The 12,722-nt window shown below is 43.6% G+C and overlaps 1 protein-coding gene across 1 annotated transcript in view; it reads left to right on the forward strand.

Annotated features, from left to right (window-relative positions):
• Positions 1-12,722, forward strand: part of fxyd6 (FXYD domain containing ion transport regulator 6) — a 69,564-nt gene that overhangs the window by 30,316 nt on the left and 26,526 nt on the right. Inside the window, exons 7-9 of the mRNA XM_060847016.1 lie at positions 1,127-1,176; positions 4,054-4,076; positions 5,569-5,761. Of these exons, the coding sequence (XP_060702999.1) occupies positions 1,127-1,176; positions 4,054-4,076; positions 5,569-5,761 (266 nt within the window). The remainder of the gene's footprint in view (positions 1-1,126; positions 1,177-4,053; positions 4,077-5,568; positions 5,762-12,722) is intronic.

The raw sequence follows: 12,722 nt of genomic DNA on the forward strand, positions 1-12,722 counted from the left end.
GCAGAAATAAATCAAATACTTTGAATGAATGAATTTGATTTAATCCAACACAGTTTCACTGTGTCTGATCGTTTGCTTATGTACATGGCTGACTGTTTCCTCTGCCGTGGGGAGCACAGAACAAAGGAGTACTAAAGATAAAGTCAGGACTGTCTACAGGATTGCTGTTTTTTTAGAGAGAGAGAGAGAGAGAGAGAGAGAGGACTGGTGGTGGTTTCTCCTGATGGTCACCAGCCCTCAGGCGAGGGAATAGCTTCAGAAGGTGAGCTCACTCAGTGATGGGAATGAAACCCACATTGTTGGTATCACTCTGTATCACCAACCAGCCATCCAGCTAACTGAGTTAACCGACTAACCCCCTGGAAACAAGCACTGCCTTAAAGCTAAAGCTGGTTTATTTGGGGGTGATGTTAGAAACATTTCTTCCTCAGAAAACAAAGCAGAAATCTGGAGCATCCACCGACGAAATGCTGTGGATGTTGTACATGAAGGACAGAGATCTCACTGAAGGTAAGAGCAGCGAGGGACAGAAGATAAAAGGACAAAAACTGTCCCAATGATGTTTATCTTGGATTAAATCAAATTCATTCATTCAAAGTATTTGATTTATTTCCGCATTGTATGAAAGTCCTGTATGCAAGATATGTTCATGTCGATGCTCCATTATTACCATTGGCTAGAGGTGGAGGGAGCTTTACCATGCTGTCCCTGTCTTGAGAGTGTTTGATGGGAACCGTGTAGAAACAACTTTACTCTGTATCTAACCCTGGCTGTCCCTGTCCTGGGAATGTTTGATGTGGACAGTATAGAAAGAACTTTGCCCTGTATATAACCCCATGCAATCCCAGTCCTGTGAATGTTTGATGGAGATGGTGTAGAGAGAGCTTGATTCTCTGTCTAACCACATGCTGTCCTGAGAGTGGGAGTGCTGAATTTGACAACTTCACAATTGCAACAAATAAATATATTTTATAAAATGCAATGAATCCAGGGACAGTAGAACATGTCCCAAGGCAGGGACAGCATGGGGTTGGATGCATGATAAAGCTCCCTCCACCTCTAGCCAATGGTAGTAATGAAGGGAGAGTGTTCTAACAGCTTTTTGCATTCCTTTCCTTTCCTTTAGATCTCCCAGTGATGAAGAGGCCCAAGCAGAAACCCTGATCACCAACAAAGGTGAGACAGGCATACCTGGAAGAGACAGTATGGTGCAGTGACTATTGTCCTTTGATTCATCAGAAGATATGTGTTTAAATCCCACTCCAACACTCAATGGCCATGGAAGTTGCATTTGTAAGCAACCAATCAGGCTGAGTGCTAAGCAGTAACTCCTTCCTTCACCTACCAATGGCAGAGGAGAGATTCCTGGCCAGCAATGATATAGAACTTAAAACAGTACAGTGCAGTACAGGCCCTTCAGCCCTCGATATTGCACCGACCTGTCATACCAATCTGAAGCCCATCTAACCTACACTATTCCATGTACGTCCATATGCTTGTCCAATAACGACTTAAATATACTTAAAGTTGGCAAATCTACTACCGTTGCAGGCAAAGCATTCCATACCCTTACTACGCTCTGAGTAAAGAAACTATCTCTGACACCTGTCTTATATCTATCACCCTTCAATTTAAAACTATGCCCCCTTGTGCTTGACATCACCAAACTTGGAAAAAGGCTCTCCCTATCCACCCTATCTAACCCTCTGATTATCTTATATGTCTCTATTAAGTCACCTCTCAACCTTCTTCTCTCCAACGAAAACATCCTCAAGTCCCTCAGCCTTCCCTCCATACCAGCCAAACTCCTAGTAAATCTCCTTTTCACCCTTTCCAAAGCTTCCACATCCTCCTTATAATGCGGTGACCAGAACTGTACACAATACTCCAAGTGTGGCCGCACCCGAGCTTTGTACAGCTGTAGCATAATCTCGTGGTTCCGGAACTCAATCGATCTCTGAATAAAAGCTAAAACGATTTAAAGATCAATGCCAAAGGCTCGGCAATCTCCTCCCTGGCTTCCCAGAGGATCCTAGGATAAATCCCGTCCGACCTAGGGGACTTATCTATTTTCCCACTCTGCAGGATTTCTAATACCTCTTCCTTGTGAACCTCAATCCCACCTAGTCTAGTAGCCTGTATCTCAGTATTCTCCTCGACAACATTGTCGTTTTCTAGAGTGAAGACTGTTGAAAAATATTCATTTAGTGCTTCCCCTATCTCCTCTGACTCCACACACAACTTCCCACTACTATCCTTGATTGGCCCTAATCTTACTCTCATCATTCTTTTATTCCTTAAATACCTATAGAAAGCCTTAGGGTTTACCCTGATCCTATCCAACAATTTCTCAAGTCTCCTGGCTCTTCTGAGCTCTCTCTTTAGGTCTTTCCTGGTTACCTTGTAATCTTCAAGTGCCCTAACTGAGCCTTCACATCTCATCCTAACATAAACCTTCTTTGTCCTCTTGACAAGAGATTCTACTTCCTTTGTAAACCACGGCTCCCGCGCTCTACAGCTTCCTCCCTGCCTGACAGGTACATACTTATCTAGGACACACAGTAGCTTTTCCTTGAATAAGATCCACATTTCTAATGTGCCTATCCCCTGCAGTTTCCTTCCCCATCCTATGCTTCCTAAATCTTGTCGAATCGCATCGTAATTGCCTTTCCCCCAGCTGTAACTCTTGCCCAGTGGTATACACCTATCCCTTTCTATCACTAAAGTAAACATAACAGAATTATGATCGCTATCACCAAAGTCCTCACCTACACTCAAGTCTAACACCTGGCTGGGCTCATTACCCAGTACCAAATCTAATGTGGCTTCGCCCCTTGTTGGCCTGTCTACATACTGTGTCAGGAAGCCCTCCTGCGCACACTGGACAAAAACTGACCCATGTATAGTACTCATACTATAGTGTTCCCAGTCAATATTTGGACAGTTGAAATCCCCCATGACAACTACCCTGTCTCTCTCACTCCTATTGAGAATCATCTTTTCTATCCTTTCCTCTACATTTCTGGAACTATTCGGAGGCCCCAAACATCCTTTCTGCAACTATAATACTGTCCTTGACCAACAATGCCACACCTCCCCCTCTTTTACCACCTTCTCTGAAGTTGGAGCCTTCCCCACAATACCCACAGCTCCAGACTCCGAGGTGCATGGGAAATGTGCCACTCTGGTCTTTGCCAGGTCTAAGCAGCAGTACCACCACTCGATGTGCCCTCTGCAGAAATGAAGCTCTGAGCCTGAGGGTGCCAGAGATTCACTCGCCACACAGCAGCAAGGTTTTAACATTTGACAAAGAGAAGTTGATCGGTGTCCCAAAGAGACTGTCATTTTCTTTGAGTTTGTCCAATATTTTTAACGGGAAGGCTTTGCTCTGGTTGGAGCTTTGTCCTGCTGAGTCATGAATCCTTGGAGTGACCTCCTAACACACGTGAATCTTGATTGTACTCTGGCACTACACAACAACAACTTGCATTTGTGTAGCATCTTTGACATAGCAAAACCTTCCATAGGATCAATTCTCAAACAGAAATTGACATGAAGTGACATCAGGGGCTGTTGGAACAGCTGACCAAAAGCTCGGTACTTCGTTTTAAAGAAGGTCAGGATTGGAGACATTTAGGGACAGAATTCCATAGCTGAGGTAAAAAGCAGCTGAGGAATAAGATTGCTAATAGCAAAGTGATTAAATTCATGAATGCTCAAGGAACCAGAGGAGTAATCGCCATTCAGCCCTTTGCACCACCACGCGCTCTTCAAATGAACATCATTATCTTGAGCCAATCTCCTATCTTTCTTCATAGCCTTGCACAGTATTTTTATACAAATAGTCATCCAATGCCATTGAGAGGCAGTGCATTCCATTTTGAAATATAGGAGAACTCGACAGTCCATTGTTTCCCCATTCCTACTGGCCACAAGAGGGAATTCCAAAGTGAAAATCACTGGGTACTCCAGCCTTATTCCTGCTACGCCATTTTCCATCTTTGTCCCTCCTTCAGAAGTTAACAAAGCTGTTTTTTTTTTGCTTGTTCACAGAATGTGAAGTTATGGGTGAGCATGTATTGGGCGAGCATTTATTACCCTTGAGCCGAGTGGCTTGCTCATCTATTTCAGGGGACAGTTAAGAATCAGCCAAATTGGTGTGGGTCTGGAGTCACGTATAATTGTAGGGCAGGAGGAGGTTACAAAGATCTCATTTGAGACTGGCAGACAAGGACATAGAACATTGAACATTACAGTACAGTACAGGCCCTTCGGCCCTCAATGTTGTGCTGACCTGTGGAACAAATCTGAAGCCTATCTATCCTACACTATCCCATTTTCATGCATATGCCTATCCAATGACTATTTACATGCCCTTTAAGTTGGCGAGTCTACTACTGTTGCAGGCAGGGTGTTCCATGCCCCTACTACTCTTTGAGTAAAGAAACTACCTCCTACATCTGAACTATATCTATCACCCCTCAACTTAAAGCTATGTCCCCTCGTGTTAGCCATCACCATCTGAGGAAAAAGGCTCTCACTGTCCACCCTATCTAACCCTCTGATTATCTTATATGTCTCAATTAAGTTGCCTCTCAACTTTCTCTCTGATGAAAACAGCCTCAAGTCCCTCAGTCTTTCCTCATAAGACCTCCCCTCACGCAACATCCTAGTAAATTTTCTCTGAACCCTTTCCAAAGCTTCCACATCCTTCCTATAATGCAGTGGCCAGAACTGTACACAATACTCCAAGTGCGGCCGCACCAGAGTTTTGTACAGCTGCAGCATGACCTCATGGCTCCGAAACTCAGTCCCTCTACCAATAAAAGCTAACGCACCGTATGCCTTCTTAACAAACCCATCAACCTGGGTGGCAACTTTCAGGGATCTATGCACATGGACACCAAGATCTCTCTGCTCATCTACACTACCAAGAACCTTACCCTTAGCCCAGTACTCTTTATTCCTGTTGCTCCTTCCAAAGTGAATTCCCTCACACTTTTCCATATGAAACTCAATTTGCCATCTCTCAGCCCAGTGCTGCAGCTTATCTATGTCCCTCTGTAACCTGCAACATCCTTTGGCACTGTCCACAACTCCATCAACCTTAGTGTCATCCACAAATTTACTAACTCATCCTTCAACGCCCTCATCCAGGTCATTTATAAAAATAACAAACAGCAGTGGCCCCAAAATAGATCCTGGCAGTACACCACTAGTAACTGAGCCCCAGGATGAACATTTCCATTAACCACCACCCTCTGTCTTCTTTCAGCTAGCCAATATCTGGTCCAGACCACTAAATCACCCTCAAATCCATGCCTCTGTATTTTGTGTAATAGCCTACTGTAGGGAACCTTATGGGTATTGTCCAACATCTGCCTTCAAACATGCTCTGAGTATTCACTTGGATTGAAGAATGCATATTGAGCTGGGGAGGAATGGGGTGGATTGGGATATCAATGGAATATGGTTGCAGAGTTTATATACTCCTCTTGCCCCCATCCCTGACTGCATTATGATGGTGCCACATTAACATTTGTTGTTTTTCTCTCTCTTGGTTCACAGCAACAGAAGCAGCAGCCAAAGTGGAGAACTGATGAGTACCAAACATGTAAGACCTACACTCTGCTCAAGCACCTGACCATCCAGTGTTGCCTTTGGGTGCCACGTTGCCCCAGTTTCTGTGCCACTATTCACAGCAAATTCCTGGTCCAGCTTGACCCTGATTCTGTGGACACTCTGCAAATCATAGGGTTGGGTGAGAGGGGAGGGTGAGAGGGGATGAGGGGTGGGGGGTGCTGGTGGTTGCAGAAGATGCAAGCTGAGGTGGGGGAAGGTGGAGACTAAATGGAATGAGGAGAGGGAAGCAACCCAGAGGACACTGTCAGAGCACCATCTTTCAGAGGGGATAATTAAACATGATGCCAATATCTGCCCTCTTCGCTGGATGCAGTGGTTAACACTGCTGCCTCAAAGCGCCAGGGACCCAGGTTCGATTCCAGCCTCGGGTGACTGGGTGGAGTTTGTAATCTCTCCCAGTGGCAGCGTGAGTTTCCTCTGGATGCTCCAGTTTCCTCCAATAGTTCAAAAATCTATAGGTTAGGTGGATTGGCTATGCAGATCCTGGGCCTCCTCCTCTGCCAAATCAAATTCACCTGCCAATTGGAGAACAAACGCCTCATCTTCCACCTTGGGACCCTTCAAACACACGGCATTAACATCGACTTCACATTTTCCAAATGTCCCCTCTCTCCACCTCATTCTAGATCCAATCTTCCAACTCGGCACCAGCCTCTTGACTTGTCCTACCTATCCATCTTCCTTCCCACCTATCCATTCCACACTCTCCACTGACCAATCACAATTACTCCCTACCTGCATCCACCTATCACCATCTCACCCACCTCCCACCCCCCATCCCCTCCTTTATTTATCTCTCAGCCCCCGCCCCCCCCCCCCCCCCCCCCGACATTCCTGATGAAGGGCTTATGCCCAAAACATTGACTGTCCTGCTCCTCGAATGCTGCCTGACCTGCTGTGCTTTTCCAACACCATTCTTTTTGACTCTGACCTCTCCAACATCTGCAGTCCTCACTTGCTCTTGCATGCTAAATTACCCCGTAGTGTCCAGAGATGTATAGGGTAGGCGGGTTAGCCATGGGAAGTCTGGGGTTAAGGGGATATGGTGCGGAATGTGGGTGTGGATAGATTGTTCTTCAGAGAGTCAGTCCAGACTCAATGGGCCAAACGGCCTCTATCTGCACCGTAGGGATTCTATAACACAGCATGGTTCAGAAAATGAAGCAAAGCAGGAAATGCATTTGTTATCTTAGATATCCTCAGCTTTAGTATGATGTATAAATTTATATTCATGAGCTCAGCAGGAGTAGCAGAAGAGAAACATTTTTACCCAGAGAGTGGCGAGATTCTAACTCTGCAACATGGGGGGACATGATGTCAAACATAGAGAGATTAGAAAGTAATGAGAAAGAAAGGCAGAGGTTACATGGATAGGATTCGTTACAATGAATTTGCAGCATTAAGACTGACCAATGACCTGTTTCCATGCTGCAAATTCTACCTAACTAATCATTGAAAAAAAATGAGAACAAATCAGTCTCCCTTTCCCAGTATAAACTGACCACAATTTGACACAGGGCACTGTACTGTCCAAATACAGACTGTGAAAGGGCCATTTACCCCGATAACAGAGACTCACTGGAAAAATAAATGACACTACAGCTCAGCAAGAGAGACACCAAGGGATAGTGAGGGAAAACAGTGAAAATAATTCACAAAACTAATGCCTCATATAATCACCCCTTTTTGTATCTGTTAGCTCCTGATTACTCAATGATTTTCAAACGCACAATTGCCTTGTTTCTTTCTGATAAACAATGTATTTATTTGATGAGATGATGTAGTTGTCTGGGTCTGGTTTTGTGCAGAAAGTTGTAGCTGGGATGGGACGGTCAGTTTCTTCTACACCATCTTCCAAACCCAAAACTTCTATCATTGATGGGGACAGGGACAGCACGGGAACACCAATTGCAGGATGCTCCCTCCAAACCGCACACCATCCTGATTCAGAAATATATCAGCCGTTTCCTCACTGTCATTGGGTTAAAATCCTAGACCACCTTTATTAATGAAATCACAGGCCTCTCAACACCAAATGGACTGCTGTGATTCAAGAAGGCAGCTCTCCACCATTTTCCCCAGGGCAATTAGGGACGGCCAATTAATGCTGACCCAGCTAGCGATGTACGTCCCGTGAATGAATTTTGAAGAAAAACTAATGAAATAGTAAAGCAGGGGGCATACTGTTACCTTCACATCCTATTTCTTATATTCCTTTCATATATATCAAATGCTTATGAATGTGAAATGAATGAATTACTTATTTATTTTATTCCTCTTATCTTTGCTTTACTTTGACAGGAAGACATCGACATGAGAATTGAGGCCATTGAAATCTTTGACAGGTTTTCAAAGACCCCTCCAGCATCGCTCCCGACTTGCTGCACGAAGAATTGAAGCTTCGTTCAGTTTGTCTCACGGTTATTGAATTAAAATATATAATATCGATAGCAGTGAATGATGTATGAATCTTGTGATGTGCCATTAGCTTGTTGCACTTCACTTTGTGTTGGTCATTGCAAAGATGTACTGTTGGGTAGTAAGTAGTGTTTGTGTTAGTTTGGTGTTCTCCAGTCTTGCTAGATGGTAGGTCTGTACCAGTGAATGAAAGTATTTGTGTATGTGTGTATGTGTGTGTGTGTGTGTGTGTGTGTGTGTGTGCAAACACAGGTGAGTGGCTGAGGGTATAGTGGAACTCCATTACTCTCAGCCCTTCACAGTCTGGTGTTGCCATAGTAATGTCTCTGTGTCAAAAGAGTATTATTTATTATTCACGTATAGCACTATGAATTGGTTGCTGTATCTGCTCATGATCAAGTCACTCAGTCAAACAACTGATGTGAGAAAGCAGTATTGTAAAATAAATAATCAATAAACAGGACTGTTAGTGATACCCAGAATAATAAAAGAAAGAATTGCTAAACTGGGATGAATTGGCAACTGTTTGTCTTGTTTGGATCTGCTTTAGAACCTGTTGGGAGCAGGGCAGCTTTACAAAGGTGCAGTTTCACAACTCTCAAATAGAAACATTTCTTTAATAGTTGGTGTAGAAATTGGGTCAATGACAGTCTTGGGCAATTAGCAGTGGGCCAGTAAGCTAGCAATGCCCACATCCTCTGAATGAATTTAAAACCTTCAAAATCATTCGGATGAAGAATTGTCTCAAGCCACTTGTTGATCAGTGACTATTTCCGTATTCCCCACATTATCCAGTGACTGTGTAGGAACATGAGAGTAACTGATGGGTTGCATCAGTTTTTGAAAGGAAGAGGGACCCAATTTATATGAACAAAATCATCAAACATTTCGTGAGTGTCACAATGTCATGAACATCCTTCTCCATACACCAGAAAATTCAAATGTGCTCACACTATTATTTCCCCAAAGATTGTTTCTACATATTTTTAATGCAAGCATGACCACCCAGACTCCCCCTTGCTGTTCTCATGCCCAATTCCATTTTTAAACCAAGTTACCCCTCTATGTAATCGCTGCACTCCATTCAATCCAAGACTGACCCAGCCAGACTGATCGAACCAGTAATTGTTTATAGATTATTTCACAATAGGCAATGTTCATGTGGCTTTCTAGGACACGTGCTATTAAATCAATGAGTTTGAATTCTTTGTATCCTGGAATTCTTGCCACAACCTTCGAACCAACACTGAGATTTTCCTTATGGAGCTTCTGCCTGCTTTGTGCTGATAATGTTGACAGAAGCCTCCTCTGATTTCCAATAAATTTCCACTGAAGAGCAGGATGAATTCCAAGGAAATTCTCTTTGGGACTTCCCATTCTCTCCATGGCACGTGTGTTAGAAAGGAAGGACAATAGCAAATATCCTCTATGTTTATAGACCCTATTAAGGGTCTGCTATGCTTTTGTTTTCTTAGGTTTTCCAAGAAATCAAAATAAATGGATACCGGTTTACTCATTGAGCTGGACGGTTCACTTTCAGACAGTTCGTCACCATACTAGGTATCATCTTCAGTGAGCCTCCTGGTGAAGCACTGTTGATGATTCCTGCTTTCTATTTATGTGTTTGGGTTTCTTTGGGTTGGTGATGTCATTCCCTGTGCTGATGTCATTTCCTGTTCTTTTTCTCAGGGGGTGGTAAATCAGGTCCAAGTCAATGTGTTTATTGATAGCGTTCTGGTTGGAATGCCATGCTTCTAGGAATTCTCACGCGTGTCTTTGTTTGGCTTGTCCTAGGATGGATGTGTTGCCCCCAGTCGAAGTGGTACCCTTCCTCATCTGTGCATAAGGATACTAGTGAGAGAGGGTCATGTCTTTTTGTGGCTAACTGATGTTCTTGTATACTGGTGGCTAGTTTTCTGCCTGTTTGTCCAATGTAATGTTTGTTACATTTCTTGCATGGTATTTTGTAAATGACATTAGTTTTGCTTGTTGCCTGTATAGAGTCTTTCAAGTTCATTAGCTGCTGTTTTAGTGTGTTGGTGGGTGTGTGGGCGACCGTGGTGCCAAGGGGTCTGCTTCGTCCGGAGGCTCACTGAAGATGTTACCAAGTATGGTGACAAAACGTCTGAAAATGAACCTTCCAGCTCAGTGAGCAAACCCAGTAAGAGAACCGCAATCTGAGCTACAAATCTTCACGAAACTCGCTCACCAAAATAAATCTCCAGAACATCCTTGATCTTGCCATGAGGAATCCTTCAAAAATAAGGAAATACCGCACAGTTTGGTTAGATGGACCACCAGCATAAATGTATGGGGTAAATCTGCAAATGTGCATTTTACCCTCTGAGCAGGGCCAGCTCAACTCGATGTGTTTGGATGCACTCCACTTATTAAAGGGCAGCCGTTGCTGTGTGGATTGCGCTCTAACCTTGCTGTCAGAAGATTGGAGGTTTGAGTCTCACTCTTGAGCCTTGCACATGTAAATGGCTCACTTTCTGGGGTGTTCGTGAGGGAGTGCTGTACTGCCCTCTTGTGGATTTAACAGATTGGTTGATATTTATTGCTGAAGCAACACCACAGAGGTCCTGATCTCCACACTGAGATCTTGCTTTGTGCAAGTTTGTTGAGTTTTTTTTTATTATTAGATTCCCTACAGTGTGGAAACAGTCCCTTCGGCCCAACAAGTCCACACTGACCCTCCGAAGAGTAACCCACGCAGGCCCATTCCCCTACATTTACCTGACTAATGCACTTATACGATGGGCAATTTACATAAACCTGCACATCTTTAGATTGTGGGAAGAAACCAGAGCACCCGGACGAAACTGGGAGAATGTGCAAACTCCACACAGACAGTTGCCCGAAGCAGGCATTGAACCTGGATCCCTGGCATTGTGAGGCAGCAGAGCTAACCACTGAGCCATGGTGCTGCCCATAAACCATAGAAGGCTGTTTGTGCATGTAAGTTTTTTTTTTATTCTTACTTTTCCCATGTCAAACACAAACCAGGGGTCTCTGTCTCTTAGTGAAAAGCTGGGTATTCTACAACATTCCATCAGCTTCATTAATGTCCTGGATTCAGATGTTCAAAGCAAGCTGGAAAATTGGTATTTTATAAATTTATAAAATGATTCCAAACCAGAGACATGGGAATAAAGATGAAACTGAATCTGAGGAAGATGACATGAATCAATTTAATGGATTCACATACTGTCATGGGACGGTATGTAAATGCAGAAATTAAAACTTAATACAAATGAGTGTTAGATACCAGAAGTAAAACTGGACAAAGTTCAGTGAATAGTATCAAACAGCAAAAGGTGAATTTGAAAGAGATACAAAGCTTATAGTTGTGTGATCTGTACAGTCACTGCTAATCGAAATCAGTATAGCTGTTTTTTTAAAAACTGCTCTACCTTGAAGGTTTAGCAGTGACGCTGCGTCTGAGGTTCTTCTCAATTTATGTTATGGCCAACACTTGTCTGAAATGGTAAGTCACCTACAATCAAAAGCTCCAATCATTCACAGAAACCACCTGCTACAGGCTCATTAATAACTCACGGAATTGACAATAAAGAGCGAGTTAATCAGAGTGAGATGGCTCCTTTGTTTCACTGAGGGAGACCTTATGTGAAACATTAACCTGCCTCTCAGCGTTTGGTGTATTGGTGGACCAACTTACAACATAGTCTGAGCTGCTGCTCATGACAACGGTTACTATTAGCTTTAAAGTATAGGAAACTACAGGATCTACTGGATCCAATGTGGGAGAGGAAATCCACTTCCTGGTCTAACTAGAAGAGCATGTGTAGGTCATTGCAGGTTAGCAACTAATGAGAGATTACATTGAATGGTGGCGCAGGCTTGAAGGGCTGAATGGCCTAGTCCGTTCGTATTTCGTATGTTTCTATTCTTAGTTGCAGTTTTTTATGACCTAGTAACTTGTTGAGCCATTTCAGAAGACAGTTATGAGTGAGTCAATTAAAGATTTGACCTGGTGAGATCATCAGGTTTCTCAAAATAATTAACTTGTAAGTATTTCTGTAATCACAGTAATTTCTTTTAAAATCGGTTTTTGCGACCTGGCTGTAATACACATATAAATCCCACATTTTATTTTTCAACATCACCACTATATTCCTGCAATTAGCAGGTATGCGAGAGCTCTCAAATTTGGCTTATATCCACAGATCTGAAAAACTCAGGGATGGGTATGAAGGTCAGAATAACACAAATGGTTACAATAACGTTGGGTTGCAAGGTGGGTTTAAGTCAGATTGGGGAAGTCCATGATGAGGTGAGCTGAGTACAGGAACACTTTTATTGAGTAGTTGTGCTCACTTTGGTGGATAATTGAGGTTTGATTGAAAAACATTTCCACATCCTGAGATAGTACACAAAAGGGAGGAGATTGTGCTTGAGCAGAATCAGTAAACAGGCAATGGAGATTGCAGGTTAGGAGGGCGGTGCTGAGTTGAGGGAACCGACTGAGACAAGGTGGGGGGGAGGGGAAATGAGGAAACTGGAGAAATCTGAGTTCATTCCTTGTGGTTGGAGGGTTCCCAGGCGGAAGATGAGGCGCTCCTCCTCCAGCCGTCGTGTTGTTATGTTCTGCCGGTGGAGGAGTCCAAGGACCTGCATGTCCTCGGTGGAGTGGGAGG

This window comes from Hemiscyllium ocellatum, chromosome 29 (genome assembly GCF_020745735.1).
Source record: "Hemiscyllium ocellatum isolate sHemOce1 chromosome 29, sHemOce1.pat.X.cur, whole genome shotgun sequence".
Taxonomy (NCBI): Eukaryota; Metazoa; Chordata; class Chondrichthyes; order Orectolobiformes; family Hemiscylliidae; genus Hemiscyllium; species Hemiscyllium ocellatum.